Genomic DNA, 24,583 nt, shown 5'->3' with positions numbered 1-24,583 from the left:
TACATATTACTAGACCAGAATATATGCCGTATGACAAATGAATTTCCAATTTTAAAATTGAGAATCTTTATTTATTAAATGGCTAGTCATTATTATACAGTAATCGAAATAAAACCGCACAAAAGATTCGTAATTTTAAATATAAATAATAACAACAATGAAGATTAAGTATTAGGAACAAAAATAACAATTTTTAAACTTGAAATAAAGACTTTAGATCCTTATCTCTCTTTAGTATAAAATAACCGTTTGGAAGATAAACAATAAAATTTAACATAATATTATCAACGCTATTATGTATTTTTTCTATCTAAGTACATAAATAGGTACTATTTTTTTTTTAATTAACATTTTTTTTAACATTAAAATTACTGATAACAAAAAATATATAAAAATACACCTATTAGAGAAATATGTTTCAAACATTAATTAATAGTTTTTATTAATCTTAAATATAAATAACTGACATCCGTAGGGATCCCTCTAGAAACATTTTGGATTTTAGTAATACGTTCATCAGAAATAATTCAAATGTGAGCCTCTAGCGAAACCCCGTTATTAGAGTCTAATGTCGCAATCGTTTTTCAATATTAGCGAGATTTCCTCCAGAGGTCCAGAAGTTGGTTAATCGAAAATAAATAATATGAAATGTTAATATATTGCTAATGCGTAATGAAAATTATAAAAACGCCAATGTATGTAATTAATTTGCCGGTACCCACCTATTCTGAAGCCTGTAGTACAATATTGTTTAATTTAAGATTATTTATTTACACATATAACTAATTAATCCTTTTTTTCTTTTAAAGTTCTTTCCTTTTAAAAGTTTTAATTTGTATCGACTCCAAACTCAGTCCATTGTTTATCAGCAAACTTAAAAAGTAAACAAGCAAAAGTACATATAAGTTCATTTTATTGCACCCGCAAATGCACTGATAAAAATGATAACTTTCATTTTATTGATTATTTTTCTCTCTGTAACATAAACTAATTGTCACTTCATTAGTTGGATTATTATTATTATTCACTAGTTGGCTAGTCAAAGTTTCCGCATGTTTCATTGTAGGGGTAGGGGGGGCACATTGATACACAAAAATTCAATCTCTTTTCTGAGAACCATAAAGCATTATATTTAAATATTTGTTTTGATGTGTGCATTGGCTGATATGTCAGCTTATATTTTGGCTACGCTAAAACCGCAAAAACTGGCGACGTATAGAGATAAACTGATTTTAAGAAAAAATCATATTTGTATCATTCTGCCCCACTAGTGGGGCACTTTGATTCATGGGGTGGGGCAGTTTGATAGGTATTTTAGATCCATATGAAATGCAAATTTAAACTGACTAAAAACCCAATATAAACTGTATTATTACTTAAAATTAAGAAATAAAACAATTTTATTGATTGAGATCGCAAAATACTTTTTATTAAGAGTGCACATTAGCCATAATCAGTCTCTTAAGTTACTTAAGGAATATAATCACAAAAAAAAACAAAATTGTCATCATAGAACAAGACTAATTCTCTGTTATTTTCTTAATTATATAATCAGTTATATACTTACTAAGTAATCAGACTTTAACATTGAATATTGTTAATGAAAATATAATATTAGAATCTCCTATCAAAATGAACAATGTTTTTCTTAAAAAATTAAACAAACATCAAAAATTAAAAAAAAAATAATCATAAAAATTCTCATATAAATTACAAAACAATCTACTGGATATTATATCGAGTTAAACCTACCGAAAATGAATAAAGCGACGATGTTCGAGATGTGCCTTTGTAGAAAGTTGGTTTTGGTTATTGCAAAACTACATCTCTAACATCCACATTTGCTTTGTGTTCCGCAATTGGAAATATAAACTTAGAAGACCCTGCTTTTTTTCTGAGATATAATACTTCATATTCTGTCACATTATTTATACTTAAATACAACTTTGGCAACGTAGTGAATCACAGTTTTCTTCTTCTCATACTTAATTAGCAGGAAATCTCCAATATTTATGTGTTCAGGATTAACTGGTTCTTCATTAATTACCTCTTCTTCCGATTCCGACGGCATTTCAATGTCTTCACTATCACTCGTCATCACGACTTCATCTTGACTAGAATCGGAATCTATTTCTGCAGGCAAAGAAGTCACTCTCTTTTCCTTTTTTGGCTCAGTTAATCCCAACAGATTTTTCACTGTTTTCAATTCTTTTGCATGCTGTTTTGCTTTTTGTAATTCTCTTTTCCTGTTCTTTTCATTACGTAAGCTTTCTAATCTATTTTTTTCTAGTGTTTCAGTGTATATTCTTGATCGTCCCTTTTCTCTTCCTTTTCTTTTTAAGACACTGTCAGTAATCGCCTTTTTTGGATAAGGTCTAACTACTTCAGGAGTAAGAATAGCCTTTGATGAAGAAACATGTAGAGGATCGTCAGCATCAGACGCTGAAACTGGGTCAGCATCCAAAGTAGGAGTGTTGTAGGGTTGCAGTTTTGATGCCATATTTGTCGGCTGCTTTGCGTATAGATAAAGTCTTTGACAATACTTCACGTATTGCATCTTCAATGTTTTCTTCATTGATATTTTTTCTATCAGTTTTGGGTTTGTAAGTGCGCACCATTTTCTGAAAAAAAAAATAAAATAAAATAAAATAAACTATTATTTTTGACGGGGCACTTTAATACAATAAAGGGGCAGATTGATACGTATCATTGTACCCCGCACATTACCGTATCAAAGTGCCCCAAAGGACTTTTTCCACAAACAATTAATTTTTTCAAATATATAATAATCTTGCAATCAAAAACATTTTAAAATACAATAATAACTATATTTACTTACATTTAGTAACAAAAAATAACAAAAACAACTAAGAGTATCCTCCTGAGACACAATTACATTTCACGTATTTTTTTTGTAGGCAGCGGCGCACGCCACTTCTAACACGTCAGTGACCGTTGAGGCCTAACGGCAAACTGGCAGCGAGCGGTGTCACAACTGTCATTCTTGTGAATGTCTTTGAGCATTCTAGTGATGTGCCGGACTGTGTAGCGTTTATCGGTTTTGAGATATAGATACTGTACCAATGTGCCCCACGAATCAATGTGCCCCCCCTCCCCCTATGATTTTTATGTGAAATAAATTTATTATTATTATTATTATTATTATTTGAATACGTTTGTCATAATTCAATGAATTGTTTGCGTTTTCTTTCAAAACGATACCACAGAAATTAAATTTTTAATTATTCCATGCAAATTAATATCAACAATGGATAAACAATTTCGCGAACTAATATTCAAGTTCAAGATGGTTATCATTTATAACACAAACACTTACGACTGACATTTCTTTACATCTCCCTCTAATACCTTAATAATCTTAGGTCGTAGATATCTCTGTCTGACCGCGGTCATGTCCGAAAATCCCTTTAAAATATAATATTTGTGATACTAAACATACGTCAGACATGATAGTGTTTACCTCCTTTGTCTGTATAGCAAAGAGAAAGAAAGGAGATAGCTTGGGGACAAAACATGATGTGACCCCACGCTAGGTACATACAGTAGCTTCTCATTTGGACGCTAGATGGCACTGGAACTCGCTATTACCGTACGAAAATGCAAGAATATTAAAAATAAATTAATAATCGGGTAGTTTGTTAAATCCTTTTTTATATTAATACTATTGCAGCATATTTTGGGAGGTAACTAACTAACTAACCATCGCGCCGTTTCCCGCAGGGGTAGGCAGAGAGGACGGACCGCCAAACAACTCGTTCTTGGCACACACTCCTTGCCTCATTCACATTAATACATCGTCTGATACATAATCTTCTATTATTCTGACTCTTGACATGGCCCGACTCACTTGGTCGTACCATGTCTTCCTCTGGCGTCCCCGACTTCTGCTACCATTCACATTTGCATCATATATTCCCCTTTACACTCCTTTCTTCGCTCATTCGCTCTTTTTTTGGGTGGTCATTGACCAAAAGACCTCCGTAGACGAGCCGCCACCGCTCTCCTCTAACATTCATATTTGCACTATGGAGCCTTAAGGTCGTTACCTAACTTCTGTGCGTTATTCTATCTTGATAATAATACATAATCATGATACGTATAATTGAAAATGTTTATCATATTATTATCTCTTGATACCATTGGATGATTACTGTTGGTAATTACATTTATCGTCGATCTGAAAGATGCGATCTCTGCTAGTCATCTGACGTGTGTGTTTTTCGCGATTTATCGACGATTTTCGCGATGAGTTGCATTTTGTATATTCAGATTAAATCATGACATTCGCAATGACAAAGCGATAGTCATTCAACTCAGCACATAAAATAATATGTACGTAAACATTAAATGTCTTCATTTTATCTCAAATAAGACGTTGTCATCTATATATCAACGACATTGTTGATGTATTTACTGACACGGATCTACGTTCTTCTGTTTGCTGATGACATGAAACTATATAAAGAGATTAACCACATTGATGATTGTATTACACTTAATTATTAATCCTTAGTAAACAGATGCCAGGTAGACTCAGTATACACTGACTTCAGCAAGGCATTTGACAAGGTGTGTCACAAAATATTAATCAATAAATTAGCTAAACTTGGAATTTACGGTAATTTACTAAATTTGTTTACTAGTTATTTTTTCAAGTCTTTGTTTAAGAATAAATGGCACAAATTCATACGAATTTATGGCGACAAGTGGAGTGCCGCAAGGCTCTCATCTAGGGCCCATTTTGTTTATAATATTCATAAACGACATTGTTGATGTATTTACTGACATAAACGTTCTACTGTTTGCCGATGTCATGAAACTATATAAAGAGATTAACCACATTAATGATTGTATTACATTTCAAACTAACTTGAGATATCTTTTTGAATGGTGCTTAATCAACAAATTAGCATTAAACACAAATAAATGTCAGTTTATTCATTTTCCAAAATAAATAATCCTATATTTTTTCAGTATTCATTAAATTATGAAAATTTTAATTGTGTTAGTAAAAATATTGATCTAGGCATTATGTTCGACCGTAAACTCACCTTTGTATGTCGTATTAACAGTATTATTAACAATGCCCTAAAGACTCTTGGCTTTTTTTTGAGAGCTGAAAAAGATTTCAATAATTTAGGAACATTTATTATGTTATATAAAACCCTTGTCAGGTGGCCAACTTGAGTATAACTCTAAGGACGGGTTGTTTCGGAGAACTTGAACAATTCTTCAAATTTCAAAGTTAATTTTCAAGTTCTGTGAAAGATATTTTTAAGTTCTGTTTTTATTTCAGTTCTGTCAAGCAACTAGCCTATACTGATATAATAACAGAATTTGAATAGGACTTTCACAGAACCCGTAAATGAACGTTGAAATTTGATGAATTGTTCAAATTCTCCGAAACAACCCGTCCTAAGTTATGGTCTCCATTTTTCAATATTCATTCAGATAACATTGAAAAGATTCAACGGAAATTTCTAAGGTTAATAAACTATAAATTGCATATTCCTATACAAAACATTGATTTCAATTACCTCCTGGATAAAAATGTCTCTGTTGAAACTTTCAGAAATAAGAATAAGCACAGATTTCATACTGTTACAAAGAATACTACATTTTAAAATTGACTGTCCCGAATTACTTCAATTTATCAATATCCATGTACCCAAAAAATCATGCTGACATTTCTTCTGCCTTTTTACTTCAATAACACCACAATTACCAAAATTCTCCGATTCCGAGACTTCACAGTCTTTCTGATCTGGGTGATATATATATTTTTTTATAGTGAATACCTCACAAGAGTCCCAACTGCTCCCGTCTGGAGCCAGTGAGACTATGGCATCCCCAATTGGGGGATGTTGTGAGGCTGAAGGTAAGTGGGGAAGGGAAAGAGGAAGGTGGGGAAGTACCTGGCTATTCAGATCTAGTCACTAAACACGGCTAAAGCCATTTGGAGCAACGTTTCAATTCTGAATGGTGGTCTTACACCAGGGCGATACTGGTAGTATCTTCCACTCTGGAACGTGCCGCAAATATACTATATATTATTTTAATTAATTAATTGTGAAATAACACAAATTAATCAAATAAAATTTATTTGCGCACGCCGGGTTCGAACCCGCGACCTTCGGAATGGCAGTCCAATGCGTTACCACTGGACTATGCCGGCCGTCGAATGTTCTTCTGTTTATATATATTTCATCTTAAAACTAATCAGTATAAATGTTGTATATTCTATCACTTTTATTCTTCTAGACACAAATATACCTATGTACCTATATAACTTCTTCGCTTCTACTATTATGTTTGGTTGAATCTTTTAAATTCAATTATATGCGTGAGGATTCATAGTTTCTATTCACATTTTTAACTATGAATTTTTATTCTGTGTTTTTTGCAACCTTTTTGATGGGGGTACCTAATAATTTATTAAACAATTAAGAAAAAAAATTTAAACCTAACCTACTTAACCCAGCTAATAAAGTTTTTGTTTCATCACTTTCCATGACTTTATATAACTTTTAAAAAATGTGATGAATTATCATTTTGATGATTTATCCGGTCACCGTTTTATACATACAATACTCGGAGCAGGTGGATCTATTATGATTTGATCAATCTATTATAATTTGATTTATACCTACAACCTCTCTCCATGGCTATAAATGTATTGATTTGTAAATTTTTCGTTTTATATAATCTTTTGTTTTGTATAAATTTTTTAATTCATATTCCTTTCTCACAAATTTAAATAACTTATTCCATATTATGCTGTCTCAGTTAAAGACAAAAGGAGGAAATCCATAATTGGTTTTATTTTACTATATAATACTTATGTACAAACTGATTAAATTTAAACTGTCGATTTCCCGAAAATGAATAAATAAATAAATAAGTTTTTGTATTTAGGAAGTACGTTTACGAGAGATGGGAAGGCTGACAGAGATATTAAAAGAAGGGTAAATGCAGGTAACTCCATTAATGGAGGACTGAACGCAGTTGGCGCTAACAAAAAATTGTCCAAAGTAGCGAAGTTAGCAGTCCACAATAGAGTGCTGGTACCTCCCCTGATGTATGTAAGTGAGGCATGGAGCTGACAGAGAAAGGATGAAAGTAGATTGAATGCTGTAGAAATGAGATCCCTGAGGCGCATGCGTGGTAAAACCATGTATGATCGTGTGAGTAATGTGGAGATCCAAATAGTGCAAAGCTGATGTAAGCGTAATGAGTAAGATTAAGAAAGAGACGCTTAGATGGTTAGGGCATGTAGAGCGAATGAGCGAAGAAAGTAGTGTAAGGAGTATATACGACGTAAATGCGAATGGTAGCAGAAGTCGGGGACGTCCGAGGAAGACGTGGTACGATCAAGTGAATCGGATAATCGAGTTGGGCCATGTCAAGAGTCAGAATAATAGAAGAGATGTATGAATGTGAATGAGCCAAGGAGTGTGTGCCAAGACCGAGTTGTTTGGCGGTCCGTCCTCTCTGCCTACCCCTGCGGGGAAACGGCGTGATGGTTAGTTAGTTAGTTAGTTTGAATTTCCAGAACCTTCTAGTAGCTGCCGCTACAGACTAACAATTCAGAATCAAAACGTTGTTTGAAATAGCTTTAGCCGTGCGATGACCAGATCTGCAAATTATTATGATTATTATTTATCAGAAAATCCTCAATGGTAAATTATTATAGGTATATCGCACATAAAAAGTGAAGTTTATTGTATTTATCATATTTCTGACATATCGGTATTTTGGCAGGTTGCATACCTACTTTGAAACATCACAATTACGTTAATTCGAATCATTTAATAGCGTTTATAAGCGACAATTAACTCAAAAATCATGTTTACAGTCAATACTTACGATAATATTAAGTTTTCTCGTGTTAAAACCACTTAAATATGGAAAACTAAATAAAAAAACGTATCACAGTAAAACAAATCCTTTGTCAAATGACAGCCGCGGTCAGCCATTGACATCTCAAAGACAGGTCCCGAGCTCTCCTTACGGTGCGTTGGCCAACGCTAGCGTTATGTTTCAAAATGTAAGGAATATGCCGGTTATCGACTGTCACTGGGAGAACGAGAATCGCATTTCACGAAATATTCGAAGGTAAGGATAAATTTGAAGGCGAGGTTACTTTTGGTGTCCTTAAAAAGAACGTGAATCGCCCTCCAGGTACTTGACATCTTTCCTTCCTCATCTATTTCCCTTTCCCAATTATTAATTCAACTCGACAACATACTTCAAATAGGGGGTGGCAACTTTAGGATTATTTTGCAGTACCCATTCAATAATGACCCATAATGGATATAATGATATTATTATGTATTTTGATGCTAGTTATGTAGTATGCAAAACACTAAGCACGCCGATAGACGCACCGGTTTTGCCGGACGGCAACCTGCCGGTTATTTCAATGAATTTCTGAATTTCTTATTATTTATATAATACACATTAAATTTTATTATAAGTGACTAGGTGGGTATATTCAATTTTACATAGTTAAATCTTACAGCCAACAACTGGCTAATCAAATTTACAAGTTAATTTTCAAGTTCTGTTATTATTTAATTATGTGGCAGTTTCACAGAACTGAAATAACGACAGAAGTGATTGATTATCGTAGTCTGCGCCATAAGCTTCCCATATGGTGGCGGAGAAGCGCTTTGAAAGAGTGCACTCGTCCCTCCAGGAACATTTCCGTAGCGCTGCAGTATCTCGGTAGGCGGAATAGTTGTCGATAAGCATTATTGTAAGCGACATTTAGCTTATGCCATTGGGATGCAGTGTAATCCACCCACAGTTCTGACGTATACAGCGAAGTGCAGAATGCGTTGAATAGTATCCTTTTGACGTTTGTACTGCAAAAGTAAAAACACCTTGACAGCATACCTGCTCTAACGGCCTATAATAACGGCTTATAATTATATATAAGAATTTATATTTTTAATCAATTGTTATCGACTTAATTGGCATCTATTATGCCCTTTTTTATAGTCCGAAAGCGAGAACTTCTGCCTGCTAGAAGACGCCAATCAACAGAGCAATTCAAATGCTGAACGATCCTGAATTGACCATTGACATTTTCAACGTCTTACAAACAATTTAGCATCTTTTTGACACATGTAATAAAATAGTACATCTTCCCCCATCTCCTCTTAATTCTTAAATGCACCTTAAATTTGAAATCTTCTCTGTAAAATATATTGGTGCATAACCGTTTTATGGAGACCATGAAAAAATAAAAAAAATCTAGGGACCGGGCAGCGCTCCCGGTTTGTACATTGCCGGGCCGGTGCCGCACAGTGGGCTGAAAACCGCCTTTCATAGACATAGAGACTTGAATTTTCAAGGGTATTTTTTTTGGCTACAAATGGATTCTGCTGATCATTACTATGCTATAAAATTTCATACGAAGCAATTGCGTGTACAAATGAAGGAGTTATCATTTTTTTAAGAAAAAAATGTATGGCACTGACATTAAAAATGAGGCTATCTCTGGAATAATAAGGTTGGCCATTCTATCCTTACACAGATATATTACTATTTATTTGTATTTTTTTGACATACTTCGTATTGTGGCGCAACTTGCGCTTTTTTTTTTTAAATCCTCAATGTCAAAAAAAACTTTTATGTTGATGATTCGTTTTAATGCTTAAATGCTTTACATATGAATATGATTTGTCTAGTGTACAATATTTTATTGACACTATAAACCAAAACAGTCTAAGAAATAAAAAAAGTTAGTTTATTTATTTATTGTTTTTGTGTTTAATTCGTACTTCATTTGCTTCATACGAAATTTTATAGCATAGTAATGATCAGCAGAATCCATTTCTAGCCAAAAAAAATACCCTTGAAAATTCAAGTCTCTATGTCTATGGAAGGCGATTTTCAGCCCACTGTGTGACGGTGCAGGTATAAGTGGACCCTGCGTATATTTCCACGTAAATTAGCACCGGCCGAAGAAAAATGACTAGCAAAACCGGCGTGTCTGTCACCGCGCTTACGTGAAGCCTCCATCTCAAATCATTATGGACCAAGGTTATGTTTATATATAAAATACACACACGCACACACCTGACTCTACACCTATGGCAGTATCTGTACACAGCTGTCATAATTTTATTTATTATTTTTTCTCTTCACATTGCATTTACGTCAATGTCTATAATTTAATAATATTTATAGTGTAATACGTTCGTTTGTTTGTGTTGGTTTCGAAGGCCACACTTTGTCTTCGTATTCGTTCCATTATTTATAATTAAAATAGTTGTTTTAATAACTTAAAAATATAGTTATTATTTATTTGTTTTAAAATTACGCTATATTACGCTATCAAATTACGCTATACGCATATCGCTCGCCATAAACTACCAATGGGAATGTATAGCGAGCGATATGCTGAAATAGGCCAAGACATGGTCAGTCACAGGCTTTAAGGCAAGACTAACTAACTAACCATCACGCCGTTTCTCCGCAGGGGTAGGCAGAGAGGACGGACCGCCAAACAACTCGGTCTTGGCACACACTCCTTGCCTCATTCACATTCATACATCGTCTCATACATACTCTTCTATTGTTCTGACTCTTGACATGGCCCGACTCAAGTATCTGATTCACTTGGTCGTGCCATGTCTTCCTCGGGCGTCCCCGACTTCTGATACCATTCACATTTGCATCGTATATTCTCCTTACACTCCTTTCTTCGCTCATTCGCTCTACATGCCCAAACCATCTAAGACAATTCCCTAAAATATAGCTAGAATCTTAAGAGGAAGCTACAAGCCAAAAATTTGTACATTCTTGGTATAACTTATATTGTAGGTGATAGGCATTAAAATCGCTTGACAAACGGAGTCTAGAAATGTTCGATTTCAAGCAAAAAACTGGTTTTTATTTATTTTGTAAATAATTTTATAAGAAAGCAAAAAAGTTAATCAAATGAAACTGTCACAGATAATCTTAGCTATAATAATGTATTTTTATGTAAGTTGTTTCATTTACGCGTTCATACTATTTCAATTGGAAAAAAATTTTTTTTAGTAGTTTACATTTATATTTTTTATTGAGTAATTTAATTTTTTTATTTGTATTTTACTCAAGCGAAGCGATAGGAAAAAAATCAATTTATCTAAAACATATCTTTTGGTCTTCATAATGTATACCGATTCGTTATAAAGATTAATCAAAATAGTGATTTAGCATTAAACTTCGCATTAACGACGTAAGTGAAGCAGTCGTGCAAAAAAATATGCGATCCGCGGCGCTGGTGTATTGGACAGACCCAAGGTTGAATTTGCCTTATCAAATCTCTAAAATAAAGTGGGAAGACTCTAATAACTGGGGGTTTGCTCGACGCTCATATTTTATTTTTTTCTGATTTACACGTGTATTATGGTTTACACGTGTATTATGGTTTACACGTGTGTATGGAGTATTATCGTGCCTTTATTGTAGCGTGTCGGGTAGTATGCAATAATACTCTTAGATTATCTATGTACTGGTATTTATTGGGGAGCTGCTTGTAGCAAAAGAGGGCGCACAACTAACGTGCATCGCCTTTTATAAGATCTTGCAAGCATTCCATCTCGCTTGCACTCATCCACATTCGTACAGACATGACAATACGAAACTAAAAAACATGTTAATTATAAAAAGTTATTTTCACTTTACTTTTTTCATTTTTTATAAAAATATTTATTCAACAATTTGAAAATATTTAACGCAATCTGAAAACGTGGTATTCACTAATTCTAACAACGTTTAATTGATAAATCTCACCGTAATACAAAGTGAGATAGCATAACTTTTAATTGACCGCGACAGGCTGGGAGATATATCTCACAAAAAGACTACGGCTGTTAATCTTTGAAGAATATGTCACAAAATTTCCCAAGGGGTTAACTCCTTACAAATTTTAGTTTTGTGAATATCGATTTTATTTTCAACAAAAATAATAATAAATAGTCAATCGATAATCATCAATTTAAAACATTTGTTATAAAAAAAACAGTCGGTGGCTGAGTTGACATCGCGTTTGGGTACCACCCAGGCGTAGTGCGTTCATTTCGTATGCTGGCTAAGTCCTCCATCACAAGACAAGCAATGTTTTCCGCTTACTGTGGTGTTCAAGATTTTCGTGTTAGTAAGAGATTTTCAAACAATGTCAGGTTATTCGTAAACATAAAAAAACTTCGGAACATTTCGATTCTAAAAATAAACAAATCGATAAAAATTTATTCGAAACGATGCGATTCTTGAATTATACATATAATCGATTGATTGCTAATTATTGAAGGTTTTTATTTTTATTTTGTTATCATAATTAATGAGTAATAAATTATTATAAGCAATTACGCGCTTGTAATATCAATATAAATTTAAAATATTTCCCGAGTAAAAATAAATGACGCCGACGGGAATTGAACCCGCGCCTTATGATGATTGATATTACAGGCGAATAATTATTGCTTATAATAATTTGTTATCCTTTGTGCTATGCATAAAAACCTTGTCTTATAAACATTAGTTTATCATTAAAAAATGATAATTAATGAGATTTAAGTTCTGCTAAAACTGTCGTGTCTACACAATGAAAACTTCCTATATTAATAAAATAAGCAGAAGTATATAGACAATTGAAGTTCTTTCGTCGCACAGTGGGCTGAAAATCGCCTTTCATAGACATAGAGACTTGAATTTTCAAGGGTATTTTTTTGGCTAGAAATGGATTCTGCTGATCATTACTATGCTATAAAATTTCGTACGAAGCAATTGCGTGTACAAATGAAGGAGTTATAATTTTTTAAAGAAAAATTTGTATGGCGCTGACATTAAAAATGAGGCTATCTCTGGAATCATAAGGTTGGCCATTCTATCCTTACACACAGATAATTCTACTATTTATTTGTATTTTTTGACATACCTCGTATTGTGGCGCAAGGTGCGATTTTTTTTTTAAATCCTCAAGTTGAAAAAAACACTTTTTAATGTTGATGATTCATTTTAATGAATAATTAGTATGGTGGGATTTTTGTACTTCAAACCTATCTCTGGCGTTTCTGTTCTTGAATGGATAGGTACTTAGTGTCTATATTATAATACTTATGTAATAACAGGAAAGTTAGGAACAGGTTAGACAGGACAGGAAGTTAATCTAAAAGCCGGTAAAAACGACTGGTTAGTTTTGATTAATGATTAATAGTTGGTACCTATATGATTTAAAAAAACGAGGAAGGAGATATGAAATATGCCAAGCAAGGTATTATAATCTCTCCTTGGTTTCTTCGGCGTTTCCGTATAGTTCCGTTCTGTATCATCATACGAATACGCTATAAAAATAAGTTCTGCCACTTGTTGTGTATATTGTACTTTATCTTGTTCTGAATCTTGATCTGTATCTTGTTCTGTGTCTTGTTTTGATAGCAGTGGTAACTACATTTTAAAGACGTTAGATTTCATTTATTTGTCACGAACTTACAAAACAACCAATAAAATCCACAAGTAAGATAGACGAAAAAAATAATAAATTTATTCATAGATAGATACAAAAGAAAGTAAAAATTACATATTAGGAAGCTTTGCCTGTCCTGGTAATTTATTAAAGAAATGTTTTCCTTGATGGGTATAATGGTGCTGAGCAAAAGAAGTGTGTAGTTTAGGGCATGCAAATATATATTTAAGTTTGGTTCGATTTTCAGCTATGAATGAGTATTTATCTTTTTGTTTTATAATTTGAATAATTGAATTAGGAACTTTGAATTCTTTGAATACGCGTTCAGTGGAGAAGTTTTTTTTAGTATTATGAGTTTTTGAACAATTTTTATGGGGGTCAGGTTAGTTTTGTAAGCTGCTCCCCAACTGATAGTGGCATATTGTAGAACAGACTGTACTAATGCATAATATATTGAGTATAGATTTTTCATTGATAAGAAATTTCTGATTCGTAAGAATATATAAATTAATTTCCTAATTTTCTTTATTGTATGGTAGATGTGATCTTTCCATTTTAGGTTTTTATCAATGATTATTCCTAGACAAAGATATTAGAAGAACGAGATATGCTATGTTGGCCGCCGGACCGTAGCCGGAGTACTACCTAATTAGGGTACTTTGAACGGTATCGGGACGTGTACGCACAGAAATCTGTTCTATGTATTAGTGCGGATACCTTAGCGCAAGCGAAGGTGTGCAGTAGTATTGGTGAACAAAACCGGCGACACTCGGCAAAACAATTCCACTCAGTACGAACTGCTCATAGCACATCTCGTTCTTCTAATATCTTTGTTCCTAGATATGTTATTTTATCAGCTGTTTTCAGAAAATAGATGGTTAACATTGATAATTTCTTCAGAAATGAATGAAATATTTCACTCCCCAAGCTAATTTGTTAACTTTTGGGAACAACTAATGGCTTCATAAGATTTAAGAGATTTTAAATTTGGGTGGCGCGTTTGGGTACCGTTGCCCCGGGAACCATTAGTTGGATAACCAGCACCTCTGCCATACGTTACCCCAAGTGGTTCGTTACGTTTGGTGATTTAGCAGGGGTGCCCGGGTTGATCGAGTGAGGTAGATTCAGGATGCGTCCGTCCACCAGCCGCGTGGCGTGGCTTGTTTGGGTAGACCCTTTGACCTCTCCTACTGGTCTCTCGACCCATCTTCTTTTGCAGCAGTGGGAGGGATATATTCATATGTCCGTCACTCCTGCACAAACTAATCCCTAGATTTCAACCCAACAAAACGGTGCGAAAACACAACGCAAGTTACCACAGAAGTATTGAAATAAAACATGTTATTTTTAAGATAATACCTATACATTTCTAATGCCGAAACGGTAATTATATGAAATTCCCTTGATAGAAAAAAATCACAAAGTAAGCTCCGAAAATTATTAAAAACATAATAATAATAATAAATTTATTTCACATAAAAATCATACAATAAAACATGCGGAAACTTTGACTAGCCAACTAGGAATGGATCCTGTTTTAGGCCAGTCAAATTGACAAGTTTAGTTCATATTATAATTTAGCACTTAATATAAAACAAAACCGGTAAAGTAAATAACAGCCAGATAGTAGTAATAAAAAGACAGATCACCACAGAAGTTGTAAGGTAGAAAAAATGGGAAGGGTAGTTTATAAGTTTATAATATAGTTGGATGATTAGAAAATAATCGATAGCATTGATAAATAAAGTACAGATTAATACAGAATTGACAATTGTGTTCAGAGGTGATAAATATGTGTTTTTGTATTGTATGTAGGTACTTTAAAAAATTATGTATCGGTGTTTTGACAATAATGTACATATATATTTTTTATAATTTTTTTATAATGACATGTTTTGTTCTATTATATAATATTTTATAGGTATGAAAAAATTCACAGCATTTGTCTAGAAAATTTTGCTCTATTTCAAACGAGTCGTTTTGTATTAAATATTTTCACCATTTTCGCTTAATTACTATCGTTTTTTTTAATATTAGCGCGCTCCCTCTAACTTTCCTATTTACATATCTCCCTTTCACCTTTGAACGCTTACTCCAAGAACATCTAAAGCATGACAGAAAAGCACTGCTCTTGGTGTACTTGCCTTGCGATGCTTAGCGTCCTACGGTTATGTAAGGCGTGTGAAGGTCTCATAAACAATGGCGTGTATTCTATCTATTCATAATACAATAGATTGAAAACATGCTACAGGTTAAAAAATTGATCCGTACCCATTACGATGCAAAGCGCAATATCTAACAAAATATTCTTAGAATAACATATATCTCTGTTGAGGTATTAATTTGAAACATTAGAACATAAACCCTCCAGGCCTCTGGCATATTAACCGTTATATTTCTAGATGCAGTCAGGAAGTATGAGAATTTTTTGTGTATTTCCGCTTCTCGACAAAATCCAAATTAATGGAATATTTTTGAACGTATCCGAAAACTAAATACTGTTTTTGAAAGGTGATGAAATATGCTTTCAAATTGTATTATTAGAAATAAACACATCATTTTTTTAATGTTTAAATTTTGAAAAAAACATATATTTTTTACCTTAAGCTTTTTCGCCTAAACACTGAACTATCATTACTGATAGCGAAAAAAACATATTTGATTACTCAAATGTACTATAAACACTACTCACCTCACTTTTATGTCGTTTCATATAAAAAAAATCGAAAAAGTTTCATTAATTTTTCTCAAATTGCGATCTTTGGTTTCATATAGGTGTACATTTTAATTATTCTGTGGTTAACTTCTAGATGTGAATATAAAGCGTGGTGTTTTCTCTTTCTAACACCGTTTAGAAAGTATTTCTAACTATGTCAGTAATGGAGACAACGATTTCTATGAGGTCATAATACTCGAATGAGCTAATCCCAAAATAATCAAAATGTTTGGGTTGTTCCCATCACTATTTTAGCGTCCCATTAAAATGCATTTGGCGCCTTTATCTATGCATAACTCGTTTGAATATTTAGGAATGCTAGTGATGTGCCTTCCCCTCGCGAAATAGGCGCTGGTATTTGGACATCGCATTTCTCATCCCGCGTGCCGCCGCATTCCAAGGCAGCTTCGAAGCGAGAAAACTTATGTATGGGGTGAAATTAAATTCCCAGCGTTCTTTCTCGCATTCACATCATTATTATACCCTGGTAAAGGCGTCAAATGTAAATGAACCATTAAGTTATTTTTTTCGGTTTTAGCAATATTTAACTGCCCAGAGTCACTGGGGTTAGGGCAGCTCTAATGAGGAATTCAAATCAAATGTATTACCCCATTAAAAAAAAACTGCAAACTTAAAATTTTTCGTTAGGAAAATGTTGAGAGGCTGCTTGCTTGCTTATTCGAAGTTAATTTGATTACTTGGTAAATATTTACCTAACCGCCGCACATTTCATTTTTAGGCACAGATGGAAATTACACTTTGTTTCAACTTAATTACTACAAGAAAAAAACTAATTATGTTGGAGGAGAGATGGTAAAAGATGCATTATTAATTTAATGCTCAAAATTTACCTCATAAAACGATCCCTTTGCAGCCATTTTGGATTTTTTTTAGTATGGAGTGACACTTGCGAAAGTTTCGTTTCAATTACTTTGATTAATCCAAACTAAGAACCTAATCATCTTTTTTATGCATGTAAATAGTTGTTTCTTGTGGTAATTGTTGAAACAATGTGTAATTTTTATTATATGTGCCTAAAAGTGCAACTCACCTTTCAAATCACCTGTCAAAATATAAACATGGCTTCCGCATGAACGAGTGACAGAAATCCAAAGAAAAATATATTGTTCTATCCAGTAGAGGTGGGTCCTATGAGTACTTTTCGTTACTGGGTACAATGAGTACAGGTACAAAAAAATACCGGTGACAAAATACTCAAAAGTATTTAATACCGACCTGAGGATTGATTCAGAATAAGTAATTCTAATGAACTCGCATAAATTCTGCCCACATATTCCCCACAAATATTCTACGGGAGCTTGATTCCCCGTTTTATTATTCGAAATCCGTGGGGGGGGGGGGGGGGGGTGGGGGTGTTACAGAATTTCTGAAGAACATTATTCCACACAAAATATTTCAAAATGAATACTCCCCCTAAAAAAAATTCCGCACAGGCAAAATCATCATATGTAATTCCCCACAATAATTTTTCAAAATCCATGGGGGGGGGGGTAGCTACGGAATTCCATTTCCCACATTTTTCCCGTCGCTAAATATCGGATCAAATACCAGTCACAAATACTACCCATCAAGAAAATACCTACTATCATAAATACCTACTAAAAATACCCAACAAAAATACTCATCAAAAATACCAATCGAAAATACCTATCAGAAATACCTACTAAAATACCCATCAAAAATACCCATCCAAAATACCTATCAAAAATACCTACTGAAAATACCCATCAGAAATACCCATCGAAAATACCTATCAAAAATACCTACTGAAAATACCCATCAAAAATACCTACTAAAAATACCCATCAAAAATACCTATTAAAAATATTTAGTCCCGGTATAAAATACTCATGAGTATTTTGGAACCAGGTATTTTAGAGATCTGTCACAAGTACAAAGTATCGCATGGAAATACTCGGTTTTACTGGGTACGATAAATACGCCTCACCTCTAGAAGCCAGTTATGCCAGCAATTGGAAAATGAAAACTGCCAATTTTTATTCGCTCTAGATAGGGAGAAAAAAAAGCTGAAATTTATGTATTTTCAAATGCACGTACGATACCAAAGGGTTAATTCACTTACGTAAAACATAATAAAATATTTTTTTTTGTATAATTCATGTTTGTCTTTTTGTTGTCCGCAGCATCCTGGAGGCGAGGAGGTACTTCTGGACCAGGCGGGAAAGGACGGCAGCGAACCCTTCGAAGATGTCGGCCACAGCTCCGATGCCAGGTACCCTGTTGATATATCTTAACTAATTGACCAGGGGTATTCAGAGAGAATGAACCACGGCAAGGTGGCGTACACAGAGTTTGTAATCGGGTAGGCAGTGGAAAAAAACAGCTGATACGCTTAGACTTAGTAAGAATAGGCTCTCAGCTTTAGCCGATGTAGGTCAGGATTACCTAAGCCACATCAAATATTCGAAAATATTCATTTATAATAATAATTGGATAATTTATAAAGCACCGTTTTTGTGAAAAATCACCTCAAGGTCGCTGTACAAATATATAATACATTTGTACAAATGTACATATGTTATTATTATTATTATTTATTTATATTTTGTACAGGCAGATAATATACAGTACCATACTTACCTGGGAGGTCACTTGAGATTAACACTGTTTATTGTTTATTAGAGATATTTAGATACGGTTTGCACGCACGAGACATAATTGGACTTTCCGGTATTTATTTTAATAAAATATATTTATGTTCTTTAATGAGCGTGTTTAGGAAAAGAAAAGCAAATTTTACACTGGGCAGTACTACAGTACAAGGTTTTGATCAGAATTCATCTTCCTAAACATGATTCGTCCCCCGGTATAAGACAGATGTCGAATAATGTAAATCCAATAAGAAAAGTGTGATTAGGAGGTATTATAGGCAATACAAGAATGCTACTCTCAGACAGGTATATTTAATTTAAGGGTATGATAGCTTAAAGAGGTAAGTTTTTAATTTAGACCTGAATTCTGTTGGACTTGTTATGGATCTTAGTTCCGTGGGGAGTTTATTCCAAACCTTCGGCCCAGATGCTTCGAAAGTGCGATCACCAAACTTAGTATTTGGCTTGCGCTTAGGTTCTATCAGTCTGCCTACAGCTGATGATGTTGCTGATCTAAGAGTTGACTGCCACAGACCAGTGTTTTCCGAGACGCATAGTTCAAAGATTCTAGTTCTAGTTCAGAGTTCCTAGGCTCTTTCTAATTTTGTTATTTATAAACAGATTCAGAAAAATTTATTTCTTATTTACATATAGAAAAAACACTGTACATTGATTTTAAATGTGCTATTTTACTTTTCCTTTAAATTTGACCTCCTTTACAATATTTAACATTTATTAGAAGATTACTGGCAAAAGTAGACTTGATGTTTTTTTAAAAGGCTGGAAACTTTAGGACTGGAGGATTTTATGAAATGACCTTAAAAAGCTTACAAATTGTTAGTTGTTTACATTATTTATTTAATTATTTACAATGTTGCGGCTTGTGAAGGTGAAAGGTTTACAGGCCAATATAAAATTTCCATAATTTTTCTACAGCAAACTAAAAGAAAACCAACTAATATGATAATTATTTTGTTAGTGAAGTTGTACTAATTAGTAACAGCGACCAACAGATGGCACTGATTGTTAAATATATTATTTGTACCAAAGGCGCTGCCTTTTTCGACACTAACACAATCGAATCGTCCCTTTGAAGGAGCATCGCGCACACATGTACATTTTTGTGTAGAATGAATACAACTTTTGAGTATATGTGTGTCATTTTGCAAGTTCCTGCATTCGATACCTTTTAGTGTTGCCGTCGAAGCAGCGCACGCAAAACACAATAACATTCTCTTCTTTTATTCTGACATCTTGACATGTCCCAACACAAGTGTATGGTTCACTTGATCGTGTTATGTTTTCCTCGGAGTTCTTGTACTATCAACTTTCTCGTCATATATTCTCCTGGCATTTCTTTCTTCGTTCATCCGCTCCTCATGTCCAAACCATTTTACTTAGATATGACCTAATTAAATTAAATAAACAAGAATTCGATTGCTAATTTTGGAAATAATATTAATTTTTTTTTTCTTTATTCATTGTGTGTTTGTTTGTTTTGTTGTTTACAGATCGCTGATGAACAAATACAAGATCGGAGAGCTGATTGAGTCTGAGCGCAAGGAAACCAAGGAGGCCAAGATGGATTGGAACGACGAGAGCTCCACCGGCACCAGCAGGTGCAAAGTCTCCTAAATCAACACCGACTCTTTCCACCAAATGCCCCCTCATTCCGTCGCACAGACAACACAAACACGATCTCTCGGCTAACATAACCTAACCTTACCCAGTCCTCGGAACACAGCTTCTTATACATTGCATTGTTTTTCAGATGACGTCATCTTCAAATTGAAGCATTTTCAAGTTGGCGTCATTTTCAAGTTGTTGTCATTTTCAAGATCACGTCATTTTCAAGTTGACGTCATTTTCAAGTTGACGTAATTTTCAAGTTGACGTCATTTTCAAGTTGACGTAATTTTCAAGTTGACGTCATTTTCAAGTTGACTTCATTTTCAAGTTGTCATCATATTCAAGTTGTCACATTTTTAATTAAACCTAATCATTTTCAATTTGACGTTAGTTTCTAATTGACACTCTTCAAGTGTTTAAGATGAAAAATTTCCAATGTTATTGAACCTTTGTATGAACCATTGATTTGTTTCTTATTTTAGGTTTTACGGTAGTTTTGAAATAACCGCATAGATTATAAACAGACTTATTATAAACTGACATGTTCTTATGCTTGTCGGCTGAACATGATTTGATCCAAAGCTCTAACGGTCCCAGAACTTTTACGTGCAGACAGCGGAACTGCGCTTGCAAAGTCATTTCCCAAAGTTTTCCATGATTATAATTTTGTCGATAGTTTTTTTTTCAAAATATGTAGATACATAAATTTTATAGCGTAAACGGTGAACAAATGCTGCTGTTTCTAGGCAAATATTTCACACGTTTAAGATCTCCAATTGCTTTATCTTATCTCGACCTCCGTATGAAACCAAAGCTTATCAATTTTAAGTTGTTTTGTCATTTTAAAATTGCTTCATCATTTGAACTGACGCCCTTGGTTATTTATTATAAATATTAATTTCAATTCATAACATAGACAAATCGTAAATTAATCTCTTTTTAATGGACCAATTGTGTGATGATATAAAAAAAAATTTCTAGAGGTTAAATACCTAACTTGCTACTTACGTTTGGGTCCAAAATATATATGTTTAGGTTAGAAATAGCTTAGTAAATTTAATATTATAATAACTAATTAAATTGTACTACATATTAAATTATATATACATATATATGTATACGGTTCCATGATATTTCATAAAAATAAAAATTCAACACACCTTTACAAAGTGATATAGTCATTAAATGTGTTGAAACAAAAACTAGGTTTAATAGTTACCTATGTAACCTATTTAACCTAGTTTTTGTTTCATCACTTTTCATGACTTTATATCACTTTTTGTAGGTGTGTTGAATTGTCATTTTGATGAGATACCCAGTCACAATATGTATATATTGTCAAGCTTATGTCATTTTCAAGTTGACATCATTTTCAAGTTGTCATCATTTTCAAGTTGTCATCATTTTCAAGTTGTCATCATTTTCAAGTTGAAGTCATTTTCAAGTTGACATTGTATTCAACTTGAAAGTAAACCTATTTATTTTCAATGTGACGTTAGTTTATGTATGTTCTAACTTTGTTGCTAACTGTATATGTAAGGGTTAGTATGAATTGGTGTCTAAATATATGTAATATTAAGTGTTAGATACCCCTAGTATCGCCCTTTTTCATAGTGAAAATGTTGCTTTATATGGCTTCAGTCGTGTTTAGTGACGAGATCTGAATAGCAATCTCACCCACCTCTTCCTCACTCCTTCATCTTCACAACCACAGAATAAAGCAGAACACTAGAAATGATTTCGGTATATATTGAATGGAAATCAATGTCGCCACAGACTTGTAATCTCTTACACTTGCCTGACATATCGCCATCACATTTGAATTTCATAATGATGGTAAAAATCAGTTCTCATACTTTGGGATCATAAAACACGTCCACATGGCATTTCTTGTTTTCGTCTTTACTCTATGGGTATTACATTCCCCGTTCGGGAATGTCTAAATAGGTTTAAAACAATATAAATTAAAACTAACTTTTTTAGTGGTGTGGGTCCAATATAACACTGAGCTAACTAACCAAAGGTTGCATAATTGTACGCTTAATGTTGTCACGTAAATGTAGAATATCTATCTCTAAATAGTATAAAATAAAGTAGCCATCTGTCTGTCTGTGTGTGCGCTTAGTTCTTCTAAACTATGCAACGGAGTTTGATAGGGTTTTCACTATTATTTAGAGAATTTCTTCCGGAAGGTTTATACAGCGTTTTTCAATAAGAGGTGTTATTTTGATATTCAATCGTAAAAGATCAATGGTTTCGTTGCTTGCGTGGCACGTACCGCCGTCTTGTTGAAAGTAAACGTTGTCCAGATCAATACCATCCAATACCGGCCATAAAAAATCATTAAACATCTCTCAATAGCGCTATCCATTCACCGTAACTGTTGCTCCAGCCTCATTTTCGAAAAAGTAAGGTCCAATGACTCCGCCGGACCATAAACTGCATCAAACAGTCACACGTTGAGGATAGAGAGGCTTTTCAACAATAACTCTTGGGTTTTCCGAGCCCCAGATGTGACAATTTTGCTTGTTGACGAAGCCACCGAGGTGGAAATGGGCCTCATCACTCAAGATGATTTGCATTTGATTCACTCAAGTGAATTTTAATTTTTGCGATTGCAATGCGTTTTTGAAGCGTGAATCGTTCCATTTTTATTAATGACGTAGTTTCTACTTGTCAAATGTCAAAAAATGACAGCTTCAAAAGTAACATCTACCGAAATAGCGGGCTATTCAAAATAACACCTCTTATTGGAAAACCCTGTATATGTAATACATGCATATTATATTTATAGAAAGTAGAGAAAAGTCGATGTTTTGTAATCGAGTCATTAAAAACATATTTTCTGGCGCTTACATTGCTAACGCTGGCTAAACCTTATGAGATTCATCAAAATAATGTACTACGGAATTATATATCTTAAAAAGGCCGATAGAAAACTCCGCAATGTTATATATATCTATCTCTTGAGGATATCCCCAAGCAATGCCGTGTACACGTCAGCTAGTGTGTAAATAAATTTACATTGTCATCACAAGGAAGCAATATTGTACCGTTACTGTCATGTTCCAGAAACATACTTGCCAAGTGGAAATATTCCTACCTTCCTTAAATATTATTTTATAAAAGTGATGCAACAAAAAATATTGTTGCTGTAAATTTCTATAAATAATCACCGTTTTGTTTTGCCTTGTGAATATTGTCACTGTCAATCTATAATATCACTGTTTGCTTTTGTCTTATCGTAAAATCTAGTTTTTTGTGATATAATATCTGACAGAGCTAATTATCAAAGTGATGCAATTGTTATGATAATGATTACCGTCCAAATAATTTGCCAGGCCTAATTTATTTTTGATTATTAAATTCTGCTTGGTTTATATCGGTGTCCCAAAAGTCAATGTTATCCATTGAAGGGCCGAAAAGCCAACTCACAATGGTCTAGAATATCTAAATGACTGCCTCTTGTGCGCCGCCGTTACGCACAGTATACGCACAATCAATAAGACTAGCAGTTGAAAACCCGGTTTAAGTGATACTAACAACAGTAACATTTAATAGGTAGATATTAGGTCATTCACAGAGAGAGGGTGAGTATATATTTTTAAAACACGGAACAGGAAGGAGTTAATGAATAATAAAATGTTCGATTTAGGCATAATAAGAATGACAGTTGTTTGGGTAAAACTTGGTACCTTTCCCGAATAATTACCTAAATGGGTAAATTTGTTGAATTTGGCAGCCACCTCTGGTCTGGAGCCACAAAATACCTGAAAAAACCCTTGACTCTGTGCGGAAACGGGCGGTCGGATTTATAGATTCCCCTGTCTTAACAGGCAGATTGCAGCATCTTTAGAAGACAGGCGTCAGGTAGATATGCGGTTTTCGTTCTACTGGTATTGCAGGAACTAGCATCATTGATCTCTTCGGTACCGGTGTATAATCGGGAAACATGCCAAACGCGCGCCCAATATTTGTACACGGTTGACTAATGTCACATGAGAACGGGTCGCTTCTATGACTCGTTCTTGAGTTCAACAGCTCGGCTGTGGAACGATTTGCCGGCCTCTGTGTTTCCTCCCTCCCACAACATGTTCACTCCTTCCTCTCCTCAAAAAGACC

General features: G+C 33.9%; 1 protein-coding gene across 1 annotated transcript in view; it reads left to right on the top strand.

The window, feature by feature from the left end:
• LOC149415059 (cytochrome b5-like) overlaps nucleotides 1–24,583 on the top strand; it is a 43,196-nt gene that overhangs the window by 7,556 nt on the left and 11,057 nt on the right. The window contains exons 2-3 of the mRNA XM_089643483.1: nucleotides 18,365–18,453; nucleotides 20,344–20,451. Of these exons, the coding sequence (XP_089499609.1) occupies nucleotides 18,365–18,453; nucleotides 20,344–20,451 (197 nt within the window). The remainder of the gene's footprint in view (nucleotides 1–18,364; nucleotides 18,454–20,343; nucleotides 20,452–24,583) is intronic.

This window comes from Hesperophylax consimilis, chromosome 19, assembly GCF_061612785.1.
Source record: "Hesperophylax consimilis isolate HC1 chromosome 19, BYU_Hcon_1.0, whole genome shotgun sequence".
Classification (NCBI taxonomy): domain Eukaryota; kingdom Metazoa; phylum Arthropoda; class Insecta; order Trichoptera; family Limnephilidae; genus Hesperophylax; species Hesperophylax consimilis.
The sequence above is the reverse complement of the archived record's forward strand: the minus strand, read 5'-3'. Positions and strand labels throughout refer to the sequence as shown.